Below are 20,194 nucleotides of genomic sequence, written 5' to 3' on the forward strand. Positions count from 1 at the left end.
ATGTTGTTAAATTTGTGCTGAAGTGCATGGAGCTGAGTAGAAGAGAAGGGTGATCAGGGTCCCTCGAGTTCCTCAGCAAGTCACACAGGCTGTTCTAAAGCAGCCTGAAATGCTGAAGTGGGTCCAAAGGCACCTGTTCCATTTTCCTCCCTCCTGTGTTGTAATCTCCTTTGTGTTGTCCTTCTCTGGCTTGTTTGTTTTGGTTCCTTTCCTAGCAAGTTGATGTTACTGTAGTCATTTCACCATCACCTTCAGACAGCTCACCGCTTAGAAGCATCCTAGTCAGGTGTCTGCAGACAGTCCTTTACACTTACCTCCCCACGAGGAACATGGGGTTGAAGCTTTGCTTATGCCAGCTCGCAGTCTGGGATTTTGGAGCAGTAAAATCCTGGCTGCCTGGATGGGCTTTCAGGGACCAGAAGGGACAATGCAGTGTAGCTGGTGTTTCTGCATGACGTGTCCCATGCTAGAAGGTGATAGGGGAAAACATATGTGGCTATTACCTTTTGTTCAGGTCTGCTTATTTCTTGCCATTATTTCCATCTTTCTTTTTGTGGGAAGTCTGTGCTTGCTGCTCTGATGGTTTCCTATAGGAAGTCAGGACCTGCTAGAGAAAATGGAGCGCAGAATTTAAGGCCCTGGAAAGCTAAACTGCCTCATCCCGGGGGGCCTTGGGGAGTGTTCACTTAACTACGCACGAGTTCAGGGGCTCTCCCTCTCGATATCTTGAAGGGGAAAGGCCACCAATAAACCAGACTACTTGAAAATGATAACCAGAACAAACTCTCCAACTCTCCTTCTCAGAGGCCTTGGCAACAGGGGGTCAGAAGGACTTGAGAGCTACCCTTTCTGTGCGTGCCCTTGTAAAGAAGGGGCGCGAGTGCACTGAAATGGTACCTCATGTTGCCTTGCCATGCTATTACTTCTGCAAGGTCTTGGGTAAAACTAGATACAAGTCAGATACTGATCTCTTTCCTACTTTTCAGAACTGTTTTTCATGCAGGATGATTTTTAGTGAATCCATCAAACTTCCTGTTTAGATCTCAAGGGAGGTGGGGGTTTTTTTTTCTTCTTTCAGCCAAAGAATCCATGAGGTTCACTTTGTTTAAAAGGTTTTGAATGATGAGCCGTTTCAAAAAGATAAACCGCTCATTTCAAAGATGGCAGCTCAGCAGATTTCAAAGCAAGTTTTTTTGGTGCTGCTGCTATTACTGCCAGATCTGGTGCTACTTGACAGTAAATATAGTGGAGGTCACACATTAGACTGGTGCTTAAGTTCCAAGCCACCACATCTGCACCCTGCAACAGTTTACCTGTAGCTACCCAAACCTTTGACTTCTCTTTCAAGTACTTGAGAGAGACTTTGTCCCTAGATTTTGTTATACATGTTTCTTAGCTGGTCCAGGTCTTCAGAGATTTGATGCAGACTTTCTGAAGTCTGTTTTTAATTGTGTTGATTGTCTTCAATCAGATTTGAAAGTTCAGTTGTAGCATGCTAAGGTATTGCTCACTAGGCTGCGCTGGTCATCTTGCTGCTGGGTTTCAAAATAGCTCATGTGTTGTTTTGGAGGAAACGGCGTCAAAGTATATAGCAGATACAAGATGACTTAAAAGTTTTTAGAGTATAGCCATTGTTCTAGATAACTTTCTTCAGGCAAGAAGCTGTCAGGGTTTTTTGTCTTGTCAAGTATACCAAAGCTGCTAATTAAATCCGGTAAATAAATTTGCACTTTAACAACAAATTTCAAAAGATCCAATCTTGGGGACAGAATCAAATAGGCATGGCCATTCTCTGTATCTTAGCTGATAAACCGCTTCTTTCTAACTATCTGTTGGAGTTATTTAGCAAGGCCAGCCTCAAATGACAGTAGAAAGAACATTCTTTATAAATCAAAGCTATCTGCATTAGCGTGAGATGCAGCCAGGGTTGCACAGGGTTAATGGCAGTTATGTCAGAACAGTTCCTGGCTATGTGTGACTGTATCTGCATTAAACCTTTGATATGGTCAGAGTGCTGCGTACCTGGTGTTTCTTGCTTTCGCAGATACACAAGTTTCTTTAACTTTTTTAGCTATTTTCTTACATACTGTTTTAGGTAAGTTATTTTTCTGTTTGCAGGCTCACCATAAACAAAAGCTGGTTTAGAAACATGGGCACTAATGGTCCCCCTTGTTCCTCTGGCATTATGCGATTGCCATGGAAACTAAAATGTACTTTACACCCACCCTAGTGCCCAGCCAGGGCACAGAGAAACCACTAGCTGGTATCCTAGAGCTGTCCAGGTGTGGTACCCTTCAGTCCCAGCAGTGTTAATCCCACTCCGTGGGCTGCATAATCCAGATGCTAATCTGGTAAACCCCTTTTCTCCAGGCGCCACACAACATCAGCTGAATAAAGTGATACATAAAAAGAACCTTCAGAACAAACTGTCACTCATTGGTTAAAGCAAGTACCAAGATTAGACAAATGATTTAACACAATACATTATTTTCTATGCAGGTTTCCTTAACTAAAATTCACGGTGGCAGTAATGGCAGCTGGCCTTACCTGTCAATTTTCACAGCCATTCTTTAGCCGCTTGTCCCTCTGTCCTGATGCTGGTATCTTGAATCCCTTTGGAGTCTTGGAAAGAGAAAACCAGGTCATCTTGTGGCAGCCAAACAGGCTCAGGCATTGTTGTTACCTTATCCCTCTAAGCTGTTGAACCCAGGAGCCTAATTTTGACATTGTTTCGTTTCCTGTTTGGTCTGTTGAAGCAGCTGCTTTTGATAGAAATGTGTAGTCAGGCAAGATAAGTATTTCGGGTTTAATGTTTAAAAAGTGCTTTTAAAATGCTGATTAAATGATGAATGGTTTTTGTGTGTGAGACTATAAATGTGTATATATATTGACATTAAAGTCTCACGCTTTCCTTAGCAGACTTCCTTTGTTGAAACATAGATGTATTTAGATTAGCGTTTGATAACCAAAACCATTTTGTTTCTGTTCTGTCATGGCTTTCCGGGGTTCTGTAGAATGTGGGTCGGTGGAAAAAAACGACTTGATTTTTCCCATGTATAAACACAAAAGTAATTCAGACTCAGTAATCTAAGGATTCATATCTTTCTTAATCTTAGAGCTCACTGTTTTCCACCTTAATGTTTTCTTGCAGACAAAGAACGAGAACACCAGAGAGTATCTGTGGAATTAAACCCAAAGAATATGAATGGAGTAGAACAGCGTGAGTCTCTTCAGTTATCGGTTCAGCTCCAGTGTAACCTAGGCAGGCCAAAGTCAAAATCTTCCTCAGTTAAATCATCCAGTACTACAACTCAGCTTGAAACAAAGACAGAAGATTCGGTCAAAAAAAGAGGTAAATTGGATTGCTGATTGCTGTGTGCCGGGGTGATCAGGCAGCTAAGGCCTCTAGGAGAAAAAAAAAGCACATACATGGAAAAAGTGCTGTAAAGTGAGAGCAGAATTGTCTTCAGCATAACAAAATGAGTAGAACAATCTATGGTCTATTTAACATTATATTAAATGAAATTTTAAATAGCTAATTTGAAATAATAGTGCTGGTCTAACGTTTATTGGATTTGGGGAATGGATTTGAGTAAACAGGTCTAGAAACTGAGGAGTACTATGGAAAAGCATGAAGTAACCGCTTCATGCTAATCTGGGCAAATAGCATGTTGAATTATTCCTGCTCCCTCATTCAGAAAAGCCAAAACCAGCTTTCTGACTCCTATGCAATTTTTGTTTTATATTTTAGGGCCGAACATTGAAAAATCAGTAAAAGACTTGCAGCGTTGCACTGTTTCTCTAACCAGATACCGTATGATGATCAAAGAAGAAGTGGATAATTCAGTGAAGAAGATCAAAGCTGCTTTTGCAGAATTACACAGCTGGTAGGTATTGCAGCCTGAGAGATCTGTTAGCACCACCTGAGAACAGAGGGGCTAATTAGGCCACTGACATTGGTGGGGAGGGGTCACTTACACTCTAATTTGTTTGCATCATTTGGATTAATCAGAAAAAAAATGTGGTGCCATTAAGTAACTCCTCACCAGCCAGGAAGTAATGTATGCGTAACTGTATGTTTACATACATAAAGGGGGCAAGACTACAGTTCTTTGAAAAAAATCTCACTGTTTTCCCACACACCCCCTGCCCAAAGTGATCCATCTTGACCTAATTCTTTTGTATCCAGTTCAGTGGCAGCATATCTGAGCAAAGGAAAGCTCTTCTAAAAATCCCATCCTAGGGGGGTTTCTGAAGTCTCTTTAAATCTTACCTTCTTTAAATCTCTTCTTTGATCTTATCTTCTTTGGCAGCCAGTCCTTTACTGTCTCTTCATTTTCCATCTTTGCTTCTTAGCCCACCATTTATTTTTTTCTTGCCTTCATAGTTTCTTCCAACTTTTCAGTCTATCACTTCATTTCTGTTTCTCATCTCTAGTTCATTCTTTTATCTCTCCCTTTTTTCTAATTTTTTTTTCCATTATAATTTTGGTTATTTCTGATCTTCAGAATATGCCCTCTGAAAATTTATAGCAGAAATAATTGCTGTAGTAGTAAGTTGCATATTTTGTGTATACTTACCATTAAAAAATATTTTCTAGTTTTGAGTTTTACTTGGCCTTTGTTAAGCACAGGTGCTGTATAAAACCTGTGTATTATACACTGTTGCAGTAAAGAGAAGAAATTGTTTTAAAATGTACAAGATTTGGTTACAAATCACAGAAGAGTACAAAAACCTTTCACCCTTAATTTGTCCACAATATTTGGTAGTATTTTTATGAGCGTATCTTGCGAAAGTGCTGTACTATTGGCAGAAGTTTGTTAACTCTGGACTTCATTGTCTTCTGTGATGTGTCTAAAGTGACTTCAGTGCCACTGGGGCTCTGCTTGTGTACAGGCGGAAGGTCCAAGCAGTAGTGAGCTGATTTTGTGGTAGATTCTGTTGCTCTGAGCTGCCGGAGTACCTTACTGTCTAGCTGGGAGAACTTCTGTCTCTGCACCGCGGTGGACATGGGCTGCGATCGCCAGTTGTACTAAACTGCATATTGTTGTCAGCAGTGCTCTGGAGCCAGTGCAGTGCTGTTTGGTTACGAACTAAAATGCAGTAATTCTATGCAGTTGGCATAGAAAAATCAAGTTCATCAACCTCTTGCACCTTTTTTTGGTAATTGTGGGAGGTGTTTTCATATGACTTTAGAAAACTTATAAAATGTTTATGCTTTCTGCTAAGAAGGCTCTGACCTTTTCTCTGAGTAAATTCACAGTTGGGTCTCATTTGCTGTGTAGTTCTCACTCGGGTTTTTTCTTTCTATTTTTTTTTCTGTAACACTGTTAAAAATACATGATTGCAGGCAGTCACAGTCAATTCAGTCTTTAAATGGTAGCCCCTCTGGTCGTGGAACAGCCTTAGGACTCTATCGTGATCTAGAATGCAGGGGGAGGTGCTATATTAAGGAATTCAGAAATGAAATTCTTGATTTTTCAAGTATTCATGATTTAGCTTGAAAAACACTAAAATATTTTTGCCTAAAGCTAAAATGTGTTACTTAATAGGTGAAAATGACCCCAAAAGCTTATGTAAATCCAAGTAGACTTAAAATAATGAAAAATAGTCTGTAAGACTCTTGAATAGGCTTAATTTAATTTTACCTCCTACCAGCTTCGGTGGCTGATTTATTGGAGTAGAGTCTGCCAGAAGCTCTAGAATGTAGCAGATCTGTACTCTGAACATTCAGGCCTCACAGAAGCAATTTAACGCATGCAGCATAACATTGCAACAAGGACAGTATCACATCAGGACATGTTTATGACAATCTCAGTTTGGGCTACTTTGCTTTTGGCAGCCCATATGCCTAAAACTTAAGTTTTTCTTCAAATGAATGGAGGGTAAATTTGGTTTAAACAGTAAAATGCATGACTTAACACCTTTGCTGAACTTAAAAACAGTTTTGGGATATTTCATATGACCTTGTGGCTTAAACTCTGGAAAAGATGATGAGAGCTGTCTTTAGTGCCTCATTTACAAAAAAAAAACTTGCTACCAACTGCTGTAGCTTCATTGGATTTGAGTAGAAATCACCAGTACCAGCGATACATACAGCTTCAGACCTCATACAGTCACCACGTCTTATTCCTGGGCTGAATGATTTACTTCGTGTTGTTTACATGGCAGTTTCCTTGTTTGAGTTGAACAAAGCATTACTACTGGTAGCAAGAGGATAAGGTAATTAAGTGAGCACACAGCCTTTTGCATATTTATCGCCCTCCTTGGGCATAGGAATTTCACTGCAGCACAGTCAAGTTGCCTGTCAAGGGAGCACGAAGCAATTGAGCTGAACTGTTGCCCCAGAAGGCCATGTGGTAACCAAAAGCAAGGGCGTGACAATGGTATCTGCTGCTCTCCTTTGTGATAGTGATGCCAGAGCTTTTTGCAAGTTCTTCTCCCAGTTGCTGCTGGAGTGTGGATGGGTTGAGAAGTACATGGGAGAAACATGCAACACCAACTAAGTGCTCTGTGTGGTCAGAACTGCAGGGAATGCTTGAATGGGCTTGGTGCTGTAGCCTAGATGGGAGCTTAACCGGTTCCTTTGCACAGGGCTGTCAGCACCTGAGGGGTTTTACTGAAGCTGAATGAAGTCAGAAGCTTTAATCTTGCCTTGCAGCTGAATGCTGAAACACATACTACTTCTGTTGTCTCTCTTGGGGTTCTTTTTCTTCCTTTGGCAATAGGATAAAAGACCCTTTTTACGTCCTTTTGCATTTACTGCCAAGGTCAGAATCGAAGCTGCATATCAAGAGTCGGTAATTTTTTGGACTTTATAACTTTTGTATTCTTTTAATGGTTTTACCAGTCGCAGAAAGGATGAGTAAGTGCAAAGATAACATAATCTATCTTCCTCCCACCTCCAGATAGGATGTGAAACCATTATTACGGAGATAAATGAGTAGCACATGTGGCCTAAGATATCCTGAAAGCTTCAGCAGGAATATTCACAAGAACTTTTCTGTTTAGCGGCAGAAACTGTTGAATGATAGTTGCCAGTGTTTCTGGCTCAGTATTTCATGGCTTCACCTAACCGATGAAGGGAAGTTACTGCTAAACACGCTCCGTCAGTACTGTGCTGCCGTTCGGAGTCATCTGTCTGGCCGAACAGTGCATACCACCCTCCCACAATATAAAAAAAGGTGGCATGGAGCAGGTGTGCTGTGAACACCTGTAAATGCTTGGAAGAGAAAATGCAATGCTTGCTTCCAGTTGCAGCTTTTTAACGAAATGGGGTCAAAAACCGATCCCAGAAAGATGCTTATTTAAAAGCACTGCAGTGGGCTCACTGTCTCTTTCTTAAAGCCTTCCAGGAGTTCCTGCCAACTAGAGTAATTCTCGGCGTGCTCAGAACAAGTGATAACTACTTGCTTTTTTATACAGTGCTTGTCAAGCCAGAAGGCACCAGAGCATTTTATAGGCCAGGGGCTGAACCGGGCAGGACACTTGGCCCCACTCTGCAGGAAGTCTTTTGCAGTCTCATGTGGACTGTGGCTCTGCTGTGACCTAGCACTCTTGTCACCCCTGCTTTTGCAGGGCTTTCTGTGACGTGGCTTTCCTCAAGGCTGTGAGAGCACTGGGCAGAGCTAGCTGAAGGGCACCATTTCTCAGACTCGCATGTGCACCTGAAAGTTAATGAAGAAGATCCTTGTAACAGTACTCCTTGGGGCAGTATTTCTCTTCATTGCATCCAGCTTTGGTGTATGGTTTTTAGGAATACCTTTGTGTGAGTGAGAATATAACCTGCTCCGCTTACTGCTTTACTGCTTGGATGTAAAGCATGTCAGAGCATAGCTGTGTCTCACAGTAGTGTAGGGCAAGGAAAAGAAGAATACCAAATAGTGTTTAAGTGTTTTAAGGTCAGAAAAGCTAGGTGAACTCCAGTCTCACTAGAATGTGCTTCAAATGTGTGTTGCCAAGTTTAAAACCTTTGTGCTATAATTGTGTTCTCACTTTTCCACCAAGAGACTGAATAATGATCTTTAGGGATACAAAGAGAGCCCCAGGAAGTCTTGAGTGAAATGTGTAGAGCACAAAAGGAGTCACAGTGCCCCATAACACTTCTTGCCAAAAAACAATTTTCACATATTGGGCATCCACAGTCATACGGAGAACTAAAAGGAAACATCTGCTACTTGCCCGTACGGTCTGCTTCCAACCACAAATGGAAAATAGGCTGTAGAAAATCGGAAGGGTCAGGTTTAATTACACCACATGCAGGACTGGACCAAAGAAAGACAAGCTTCCTCTGCTCTTTGCATCCCAAACACATTGATGTGTCCAATGCTTTATAGAGACCACAAAAACCAGCACAGGCGATAGTTTTTGAGCACTTGAAAGCTCCACCATGGGCTGGATAAAAAAAATTATGCTGACATAATGCTGGAAAAAACAGAGTTTGGCAATACTAACAGTTCAAAAATATATTAAAATACACTCCGGCAGCAACTAGAAAGCGTGTACTGTATGTTTGGGGAAGTAAAGCAGTTTTTCTATTGTTTTCGAAGTTAGAATCAAAGCAGAGCAGTGTTTGGGTGAGGGAAGAAGTCGTTTAAAAGAACATAGTTGTGTCTGTACTAACAGCGCTGGGTGATGAGTAATGCTGCCAGTGCTCACAGTTGCGGAGCAGTCACGGTCGTCCCCTTTCTGGGACCCCTACATGGCAAACCTTAAAGATGATGGGTTTCTGTTGCCTGTAGCCCAGAATGAGTGGCACCGGCTGAAGAGCTGCTGGTTTCTGTTAGTGATGTAGTTTAGAGCGTGGGCAGATGGCTGGGAAGGACTGGTATTGCTTTACACTGAAGGGAGTTCCTGTGCCATTTCTCATTGCATTTCCAGGCAGTCCTCATTAGCTGTCTGTCTGTCTGTCCGCCAGCTGACCTTCCGTAGTCCTTATGCCTCTGAAGCACAGATTTTCACATCCTATTGCAGTTTGTTCTGGCATTTGTTTGCCCATCAGTTCACACAATCCAGTCCCATCACCTTGCCAGGGCAGAGAAAGAAAAAACGGTCTCCTGAGTTTTTAGGTTTCTTTGGGCTTGTCTGGGTTTTCAGGTACCTTCAAAGACCAGTGCTTTTACTGGGGCCCCTGGGCCGTGCCCTTGCTGCCTGAGGACTGTGGCCTCATGCTGGCTGCTTGCCTGCAGAGCTGCAGCACTGGGACAGGGGCTTGTGTGTGCACTCTTCGTGCAGCCTCCAGCAGTCTGGGATTAACCTCGCCGTGTATTAGTGGAGGGAACTGATGGAGCCTATGAAACCGGGAGTGCGGGTTAGGTTTCGATGAGATACGTAATTCTGACCCCTTTGTCTTCTACAGATACTTGCTTCATCCTGGTATCTTATTAACTAAGTTTGCGAAGACAGATTACGGAGGTGAAATGCAAAGGTGGATTACACTGTCTCTTAGCCTGTTGTTTGTACTTTATGGCCTTGTGTCTCCCCTGTTCCCTCCCAGCCATTCATAGGTGTGTTTGTCATCCTCAGTAAAACACAAGCACATGCTTTTTGGGGCCATGCGGGTAGATCGTTGCTTTTGTACATGTCACTGTGGACACAAAGCGAATATATTCTTTCTGATCTCATTGTTGTCAGACTAAGGAGAAATCTAACTTATTAAACACATATAGGCAATAGTTATCTCAAAAAATGTCAATAGATGTTAGACCCAAGAGCCAGAGTCTTCTCCTTTCTTTGTGTCCACTTTCCAGGGTGCTTTCGGGAAAGTTACCTCTCTTTTGTACCAGGAGCCCAACAACAGAGACCACAGTCTGCTGCCTTGTCGGAGTGTGCTTAGTCTGAAATACATAACCAGTAAGATGTTAAGGTGCGTCAGTAGTTGGATCAGAACTGGGACTCAAAGAGGAATGAAAAACTTTACAAAATTATGTAAAAACGCAGAGATGCTAACAAGCCATGGTGCAACTCATACAATTGTTAAAACTCTGCTAAATCCTGAGGTGATGCCTTCATCTCTAAATAAGTACAATTCAGAAGTGTTCTGTCAGAAAAAAGCTTTCCATGTCAGTTTTCAGTTTGAATAAGTTTTTATGATCAGGCAATAAATTTCTAATTATTTGTAAAGGCATCTTAAGAGAAAAATGGAAATAGACCTTTAATTATGATGGCTTTACCAGACCCCGATGTGCTAGCTGACTGCTAAAGAGAACAGGATTAGTGGAGGTAGATGAGGAATAACACAAAATAAACTTGAATAACTAAAAGCCTTTGGGCATTTTTACTTTTACCAGCTGGTACGCGGTGCACTGCAGAAGGAAGGATTTCAGTGAAATTGGTTTGTTCTGTCTTTCATTTATCTCCTTATTGTCAGACTGTATTCCTGGTCAGAATGAAAATTCGTGTAATCTGGTTTGCTATGTAAACATTGTGCATGTGCTAATACAGTGATGAAATAACAACCTTCAAGCAACATGAACATTTAAATACTATTGAGCTAATACTGGAAGGATATGGTTTACTGAGACATTACAGAATATGTAATGTAACAACAGCTTTTCCTACAGGTATACTAGCACAAAGAAAACTTGGAACTATCATTTCTCCAATTAAAATATAGCATGGCTATTCAGTAATCCTATAAAGCTTGTAATCAGGTAACTGGGCTTTACATCTATATTCTCATTGCATTATTCTAGTTCCTTGTGCTGAAAGTTTGACAGGGACAATTCTGGTTTTCGGACTGAGGTAGGGGACTCTTGTGAAATACGCAATTGCCTTGGAGGTTCTTACCAGTTGTCTTTTCACCCCACCTGTGGGTCAAGTGTGTTTGTGTGAGGAGGGAAACGTGTACAGGAAACAAGGCATAATACTTTTAAAAGACCAGGGCTGACCTTAACAGGACTGTTGCGTGAATTTGCATGTAATCTTAGCTCAGATATAGCAGAGACAGCGACAGTACTAAAGTCCCTAAAACTTGCTTGAGTTTGTCAGCAGGTTGTTAACCAGCACAGCTTCAAGGAGCTACCGAGGTCTGTTCAAAGCCTGCTGACAGAACAAAGTTACTGGAGAATGGTGCACTGTGTATTTTTGGAGCCTAAGCTGTCAAATGCCAGCAGTGTCCCACAATTAACTTCCTTATGAAGAGAGGAATTGAATCGTACCACAGTGTTCCACCATCTCACCTGCTGAACCAGAACCCCAGAGGATGCCCGTGAAAAAATAGCTCCTTCCCCCTTCCAGATGTAGAGCCCTGCTGCGTCATTCAGAATGCCACAGCTGGCTGTCCTCCTTGGTCTCCAGAACGACACTCATTCTCCAACCATGCATAAAGCTGGTTCAGGGGAGGGTAAAGCTTATTAAACACCTCCAAGAAAAAAGCTGGCATTTTGGGGGGGGGGTTGAAAGAACTCAGTTTGAATTACACTCTTAACAGTAATCTCTGTGCCATGCAGCTGCAGCTTACCTTTGTGAGTTGCATCAGCAGGTTTGCCTCCCTGTCGGTCTGGTCTTTTTATTTCCTTTATTCCCCTATCTCTTCAGGCACAGTAGGTTTATCATAATGCCTAGGAGAGGCAGAAGGAAAGAGAAGGTTCTGGTCATCTGGAACCCTTCTGATTCTCACCAGTAAAGCTATATATCAGCCCACCTGGCGATCTGAAGCAGCTTTTCCAAAGAGGCACTAATAACTTTAAGCATTTTGGTGGGATTTTAAGGTATTGCAGCTGACTTGAGAATATCTTTTCTTTTTCACTGTGCAAGCACTAAATTTCATGCAGTAAACTAGAGGAAGATTAATTTGTTTCCATTAATGACAGAACAAATTCAGAATTTGTTCTGAGTATGAAACTGTGAAATGAGGCAGCTGTCAGCATAATTTACCCCGTCATTGCTGTGCCAGCAGCTCGTTGCAGTCTGGCGTCTGCAGTGCTTTTGCCATTGTACGCCAGTGTGAATTCTGGCAGCCTGCGTCAGTCCAAGGCACCAGTACTGTCCATTTGACCAGGAGCAGGACACTTCTGCTCTTGCCTTCAGAATCGCTTCAGCAAAATTAATCATAGAGAGCTCCTCTTGCCCTTGCTGGATCTCATACATTTACAGCACAAGCACTGGCTGCGTCCTGGCCCCATTTCCATGTCCTCTGCATTGAGCCTCTGGCTTGCTGTGTTCCTTCAACGAAATTGTTTCCTTCCTGAACCCCACCTCAAAATGTCATCTGCATATTAAAATCAAATGGTGCCGAATCCTGTGCTCCAAACTGTAGGCACTCACCTGTGGTGAACAATGTTACGTTGCCGATAGCTAGAGTTTGGTACCCCAGTCCTGATCCTGAAAAAGCGAGGGATAAGGGAAGAATAAATCGGTCCTTTCAGAAGAGAGGTGTGGCAAAGGGATGCAGAAAAGAATGAGGTCGTAGTGTTACTCTTGGCCTCAGCATCAGTCATGGAGTGTAAGACTCACTTGACTGAGATCTGTCTTTGAGCCTGGTCAATGGGAGAGGGGCTCTGAGTCTCAGTATTTGCTCCAGTGAGTATCATAAATGTATCATAAAAAACTGAACACCTGTGGCAGAACTGACAAATACTACTACAGCAGGGGATCCTACAGGCTGGTGATCGGGGCGTGGTTTCAGGTACCTTCGGAGAGGGAAGTGGTGGTGCCTGATTGTGTGTTTGTCACAGGAGTCTCAAAGGTATATGGAATGTGCTCAAGTGCTGATGCTGGAGGGAAGGAGAAGGGATGGCTGAAGCCTGACAGAATGTTAGTGCTGGGAGTAATCAGAAAAAATTGACAAGGGTATGACCTCTCCAGAACCTCGGCTAAAGTAGCATGGTTATGGTTTTAACCATGGGTCCTACCATCCACAGAAGATCCAAGAGAAAGGGCATAACTAGAGAGGAATTAGCAGACTTTTCCCTGAGGTGTCTTTAGATGTGGAGTGCATTTTGTTGCTTGCTCTGCTAGAGCCCGAATCTGGTGGTACATGTGTGGAAAGTACCTAAAGCACCCAGTGTCCAGTTCCCCACGGCACACCGATGGCTGCAGGCTGCACGCTGGAGTGTGCCAGCTTGGTGTAACGTCTTGGTATCCGGTGGGCGCTAAGAAGCATCGAAAGAAAATGCGTTCCCAGGAGGTACTGCTGAGCCGAGCTGTGAGCAGTTCTCAGTGATGCTAGTGCTGTGGTCTGATCGTGATTGTCCTGTTGAGGCTGAGTAGGGCTTTATTCCAGAAAATATGTTAAAACCAATTAAACTTCTCATGAGTTAAGAAGCTGTTCGGCTTAAGTGGCTCTCTGAGCTTTGCGTGAAAACAGTGGGGTCTTAGCAGGAACAAGAGATGAGATTTGATCCATTGATTTTTCCATAGTCGTCTTGTCCTTTCTCCTTCTGTATCTGTTAGCATTTAGTTTTCTCTTCGTATTTTTTTTCTGTTTGTCTTTTTTTCTTTTCCAATCCAGTTTTCCAGCTTTATCTGCTATTTTCGAATGTTTATAACTTTGCCAAGTTCTTGATGGAGGAGGAACAGGTCAGTTTTGCACTGAAGTGCTGCTGTGGCTAGAAAGGAGTCGAATTGTTTCCTACCGTTTCTTTAATAATTGACCCTTAATGCAAACTAAGTATCAAAAATACAGTATTTCCTAGTGCTGCTTGGCCTGTGACATTTCTAAGGAAACATTAACTTGCTCCATTGTGCCACAACATATGGTAGTTCATGAATTCCAAGCTGAGAAATGTGGCTGTAACTTCCAGGTGAGAATTAGTATGTTCCTTGCCTTTTGTCGAGAGCCAGCCCGTGTCCTCAGCTGATGTAAGTACGTTGTCTTCTGGGAAGGGCAGCCTTGTGAAGATCTGTCTGTTAAAGAACCTTAGCATACCACATTAACTAGTCTCATATTGACAAAGGCACCAAACACCACTTCTCTTGTTTTATTCTTTAGTTTTCCCAATGTTAGTTTGTAGCTACAAGGGAGGTACCCAGGTGATTGTTCTCCATCAAATTCAGCAGAGGTCCTGGCCTCTACTACTACAATATGCAAACACTTTCCTGAAAAATTCATCAGAGACCACACTAAAACATTAGGAGTGGAAAACTGTTCAGTAACAGATGAGATATAACTAAAATATGATAGGACTGTTACGGCTTTGTTCTCATTCTGGTATTAAAAGTGTTTTTCTTTGGCATCAAAATGAAATGTTAGAGGATGAGTAGTTTTAGCAAGGATCAGTTGTTGGCGTGGAGTGAGGACAGTCGTGTAGTGAACCAGGCCAGAACATGGTTCTGATGAGCTCTGGCGGTGGCAGCTTGTTGCTTGAATGTTTTTTCGGCCAAAAGTTTATGTTTGTATAACCCGTCTAGTACACCAGGGAGGGCAGCAGAGACAGCAAAAGCAAAAACATGCAGGCCTTTTAAATTCAGGGGAAAATACTGAAGACCATTAAAATCTCATTTTTTTTCTGGAGGGTAGATATAGGGGAGAACTTACAAGATTCATTTCAGCTACCTGCTGAACCAAGGAAGTTTATTGTACAATGTAGTTACAAAAGCAAATTGAAAGTAGACTAATTCTGAAAAGCTGTGGCTATTTAGATTAGCAAACTGGAATCATCACCTGCCTGTTTGGCGTCCGAACTTAATGCTTATGCCTGGAGAATATTGAGGGACAACTGGAACAAGGGCGTCCTGTCATTGTGAGTGTGTGCTTCTAAAGTGACTTGCTCCAGCATAAGCAGCCCTGCTATTTCATTTCCTCTTGCACGTAAGTCACACTAAATTGATCTGGCAGGCCAGGCCAACATTTTTAGTCTTGTTTACGTGTATGAAACAGAAAAATGTGTTACACTGCAATTTTATTGTCTCACTGCATCCTTTGCCATCAGCCAGCCTGCTTCTGTCCCTCTTGTTGGCAGCGTAAAGGTAGTAGTAGCCTCTTCTTCTTGAAAGGTGGCATGGTTGATGGGTAAAACCCAAGGGTGGGACTCTGCAGAGCTTCTGTTGTAAACTTCTGTGTGAGCTTGGTTAATTTACGGGAAGATGTCAAGGAAGGCCGTGTGGCACTTGAACGCATTCTAGCTGGTGCATCTCTGGCTGACTCAGCTGTGTCCCCGCCGTGTGTCTCCTGTGCTGCCCGCTGCCTCGTCGTGCAGTTTCAGCTGACAGCCTGTCGGCCCTCCTCTCCTCTGTAAGCCTGCTGTGCGTGACTGCTGCCCACGGAGCGCTGCAGGACCTTTCCGTTCTTGCTGAGGGTGTTCTAGACAAGTGAGTTGGTTTTCAGTTCTCTGTAACGTCTTCCTTCTGGTGGAAGCTGGTTCACATGTAACTTGGTGTCTTCACTGGGTACAAAGGCTTATGTTCAAGGGTGATTTTACTGACAGGGTTGAGAACTCCACTCTTCCCTTGAGTGCATGCCTGGATTTACTCCAGGTGTTTGACCTACTTCCTGCAATTTGCTTCCCCCAGCTGCTTGAGTTTACTCACTTAGGAGTTCACTTACTTACCGCTTAACATCGGTGGTGTTTATTGAACGTGAGTGTGACTTAAGAATAATCTAGTGAGGGGAAAATGGAGTGGTACACCAGAGCACTGTCCCCTGGGGAGCATCCTGCCGTGGCGTGGTTTCACTGACCGGTGTCGCTGGGTCGATGTGAACAACGTGGCAGACCCGCTGCCCGCTCTCAGGAGACCCACCTGATCGGTTTACGCTTTGACAGCTTAAAAGCACTGTCAGGGATTGCGCACCAGAGATTTGTGAAAGGAGAGGCGTGCAAGAGCTTTAGGAAGGCAGATAAAAGTGGAACCACACCTTCCCAGTCCTGGAGAGAACAGGGAGGGGGGCAAGGAAGCTGACCTCCATTATGGAGATACGTTAATGCTTATTTACATCACAAACCATTTTCTTGTTTACCCTGACAAATTTTGCAGGAATATCTCTATTTAAGGAAGAGAAGGATCTCTTTCTACGTGGCTTTAATTTGGTGTTATTCTTAAAATTGCACTGAGAGCTAAGCTGTATTAACCTGGGTAGCAGCAATGGTGATATGGCTTAATTAGGAAACGGGCTGCTTAGTCATGCCCAGGCAGTGCTAAAGAGGCAAATCAGAGTGACTTCCACGTCCGTGCGGACACACGGACAGGGCTGTGAGAGGTGTTTCCATGGATCAGCATACACCGATTATCACCAAGTTTTTGTGGTCAGCTTGCCTAGCTGTTTCTTCAGTCCAGGTTTTTAAAGTCTTACTAATTTCAAAACTGTTCGTAACTAAGGTCTGAAGTCTTTGTGTAGTTATATCCTTTGATTTTGATGGAGTTCTAGCACGGATTAAACTATGATTTTTTTCTTTCTTTTTTTTCCTTTTTTAGCATCGTAGACAAAGAAGTGTCATTAATGGCAGAAATTGATAAAGTTAAAGAAGAAGCCAGTAAGTAAAAAAAAAAAAAAAAAACCAAGCACACAGGGAACTTTTGGAATAGTCATGGAAACATTTGTTTTGTTTGGCAGAAGATTACATGCTACATCAACTTGGTTATCAGCATTCCAGCATCTTTTGTTGTAGGTGTATACAATGAGATAAGTCTTTGATGTTCTGGGATAGTTTCTATGTAGTTTCTATCTATAAAGATTGTGCTTCAAAATTGAAATGTTATGAAATTAAGGTAAACCAAAAGTTCATATGAAGTTAGATTTAAATTATTTATTTGTTCTGCTTACTTATCAGAGGGTTTTGACCACTCTTCTCCCCCACCCCCTCCACCCCACCCCCCCCGGTCTGTTGATCACTTTGTTTCCATTTCTTAATCACTGTTTGCTTGCTTATATTACATACACAACTTAGAATACTGGAGGTTATTAGAGGAATAGGTTATTGGGTGGCCTTGCATATCTTTAAGGGATAGTGATTAAGCTTGTGAATTGGAACAATAAAAACATAAAAACCCAGGTGTTTACTGGAATCTAGTTTCCTACTAATCTGTGGGAGCTGATCTGATTTGAGGCTCTCATGTTGTCTCTGTTTATTGCATAGGTAAGGGGTGGGTGTGTGTATATGTACATGTTCTGGTTTAAGAGGAAAAACAAGACGAGCCATGTATTAAGATCCCATAATGTTGTCCTATACCCCATCTGAGAGATGGTATTCATGGCCCAGTAATCAAGGGGGATGTAATCAATCAATAGTAATCAATCTATCTTCAATAGAGAGTGCTAAGCAAAAAACTGAAGAGTAACCAAAGTATTGTTAGAGTGGTGCTTTGCCTGGCAGATGAAAATACCGCTGCTATGTACGCATACAATCCTTTTATCGATTTGTGAATGTAAGGCCCTTCCAAGGAGGGTCACGGATACTTGTAATGTTCTTGAACGCTTCATTTGCATTTAGAACTCTCACTTAGCTCACAAATGAACACCAGTTAAATTTGTATTAAAAAGCCCCACAACCTAATTCCATTATCTAAATCCATTCCTAGCTAAGTCACTTGCAGTTATATATGTGTGGAAACAAAAAGGTAGGAGTTGTTACAGCAAAGATTGGCGTTAGTTTGTGTTTGGCATTTTGTATGTGAACTTTTCTAGTACTATCATGAAACGTGGATTTGGAGTTCTGTGTTATTCTGCAGAGGGGCTGTGCATGGGAGCATATCAGCAGCTTTTTGGTTACCTGCAGACACCAGGTAGCCATAATCAGCTACCGGGCCTGCGCTCGCTCCCATGAAAACCAATGGTAAAACTCCCATTGATATCAGCAGACCTGGATCTAAGCCCTCACTGCATAAACAAAAACGAATTTTGGAAATCTGCCATCCGGGGCTGATGGTATCACAGGGCCCCTTCATTAATCTTGGCCAGGTATAGTGGTAACTTTTGTGGAAAGTAAACCTGATTCTTATCTACAGGCCTGCAAAGTGCTTAATTTGCACATGGCAGGTCCTGCTTCCCTGCCTTCGTGCCAGCCCCACGTGTGATGCTGGATGCCCCCGCAGCGCGCTCTAACAGTGCGGTTTCTGCTGTCTCTCAAGGCTGTTGCAGGCTTGTAAAGTGCTTTCAGAACCTGAGGCAGGAAGTTGTTATAGGACTGTAACATGCTAACCAAGATTTACATTATTATTTATTTCCACATCTTTTTGCTGCACTGGAGGACTATTTTACAGTGGGTAATCTTACTCTTACTGTCAGTACTAGGAAAACTTCCAAATATGATAATTTCAGAGTGTTTAAAAAAATCTCATGCAGAGATAAGTGCCAGTATGATATGAGTTCATACGGTTTGAGCAGTCACTTCAGCAAAGGGGAGTCACTTCAGCTGACTTTGGGGAGAAACAACGTTAGCATTGCCTAGAATAAGCAATAAGGCAGAACTATTGGACAGAGGAAAACTGGTAGTAAACTGTTCATTTAATCTGATAAGTTTCTCAGACTTGTAGACCGTATTCCACAGAAATTAAATTAAAATATCAGCTAGAGAAATAAATGCTGGCTCTTAGCATAAGTAATAATGTAGGCACAGATTTACCAACAGGGCTAAAGGAGCTGTAGGCACCCTCTGCCTTCCCTGCCGTGTGTGACATACTTCTCTGTCATGTGGCTTGGTTGCTGCCACACAGCTGTACAGCCACAGCTCTGTCTCCCTGTGCCTTTGTGCTTGGTGAAACGCTGGCACGGGTTGCCCAGAGAGGTGATCGATGTGCCATCCCTGGAAACATTGACGGCCAGGTTGGACGGGGCTCTGCACGGCATGGTCTGGTTGAAGATGTCCCTGCTCATTGCAGGGGGCTGGACTAGGGGGCCTTTAAAGGCCCCTTCCAACACAAACTGTCCCATGATACTTTCAAAGGAAGGTGCCATCTGGTTAAATGGTAATGGTTGAGAAACAAACTCTGTTGAAATACTGTTAATTCTCACCTAAAACATGGCCTTACAAAGTACGAGCTGGTTAGGTGATTTACCAACCTGCTCTGGGAATTTGTGGCAAAAGAAGGCAGAGAAGCCAAAGTCTCCGAGGCTGTCGTGGAGCCTGTGGCCTTAGGGTAGTTTACAACAGCTACTGCTCACCGGACAGTAGGTATAAGCTCTAGACAAAAGACTACAGTTGTTACCATTTTACATTTAGATGCTATCTTTCCTCTCTGCCCTAAGTGCCAGTCCCACCAGCCAGTTAATCGTTGCTGCTTTTACACTGAGTCACCATGTAGGTTGCGTACTTTTAATTTTCCACCAAAATTGTAATGTCTTATTATCCTGCATGCAAATGGACCGTTGCTGTGTGGTTTGTGATTAATCTTTTCCTATAAGAACATGACTATTCACCCCTTCCTTATATAAAATACACCGGACAGGCAGTGGTGAATATGTAGTATTTTCATAAAGATTGTTGGCCTTTGTAATACTGCTTTGCTAGAGAAGTGGCAGCTGTGTATATATCCCTTGAAAGCAAAACTGCAATGCCAGTGACTTTTAACGTAAACTAAATATGAACAGACCTTTTTTCAGAGCAACTGAAATGTCCCTGTGTAAATAAACTACAGCACGTCTTCAGAAACAGGCTGTTGACTCAATGTAATGCTTCTTTCCATGTCTTCATGGAAGGCTCCCTGATTTTGTGCTTGAAGATAAAGCGCTGGAAGACTCAAAACAACATCTCTCTGCCCCCCTTTGTCTAAATGATGAAAAACTGGTTTAACTTTGAATTTCTGACAGCTATCCCATTTCCAGATCTTTTTCAACATCAGGCAGTTCAGTTAAATACGCTGTTCAAGCAGCATATTGGAAGTCCAGTTGAGGTCAGGGGTCTGAGGTGTGTGTGTTTGTCTCTCACGTGATGTACAGTGTTAATGCCCAAAGAGTAATAAATTACAGAGCAATCTACCTTCCTACTGTTAATTGTTGACTGTTGGTATTTGGCAGTGGAAATCCTGACTGCTCGGCAGAAGAAAGCGGAGGAGCTGAAGAGACTGACAGACCTAGCCAGTCAGATGGCTGAAGCACAACTCTCTGAACTCAGGGCTGAAATTAAGGTCAGGCGTTCGTGGCTGCTTGGGTATCTTAGCTGTTTGCGTAAGTGCCAAGAAAGAGCTGTCAGGTTAACGTGCCCAGGCTGCTCATTCCTGCCAGTGGGCCAAAGGGTAACTAGCTTTCCGTGGGGAAGGCATACCTCCTTAGAGTATCACAGCACCTCTGAGCAGTGCACAGACGCTAGCAGAGAAGTGT

General features: G+C 42.7%; 1 protein-coding gene across 4 annotated transcripts in view; it reads left to right on the forward strand.

Moving 5' to 3' along the window:
- Positions 1 to 20,194, forward strand: part of SPATS2L (spermatogenesis associated serine rich 2 like) — an 85,450-nt gene that overhangs the window by 58,828 nt on the left and 6,428 nt on the right. For all 4 annotated transcript variants that reach the window (XM_040605113.1, XM_040605111.1, XM_040605110.1 and 1 more), the window contains 4 exons: positions 3,152 to 3,352; positions 3,752 to 3,887; positions 16,354 to 16,412; positions 19,892 to 20,001. In XM_040605113.1, coding sequence (XP_040461047.1) covers positions 3,152 to 3,352; positions 3,752 to 3,887; positions 16,354 to 16,412; positions 19,892 to 20,001 — 506 coding nt within the window. The remainder of the gene's footprint in view (positions 1 to 3,151; positions 3,353 to 3,751; positions 3,888 to 16,353; positions 16,413 to 19,891; positions 20,002 to 20,194) is intronic.

Source organism: Falco naumanni, chromosome 8 (assembly GCF_017639655.2).
Source record: "Falco naumanni isolate bFalNau1 chromosome 8, bFalNau1.pat, whole genome shotgun sequence".
Taxonomy (NCBI): domain Eukaryota; kingdom Metazoa; phylum Chordata; class Aves; order Falconiformes; family Falconidae; genus Falco; species Falco naumanni.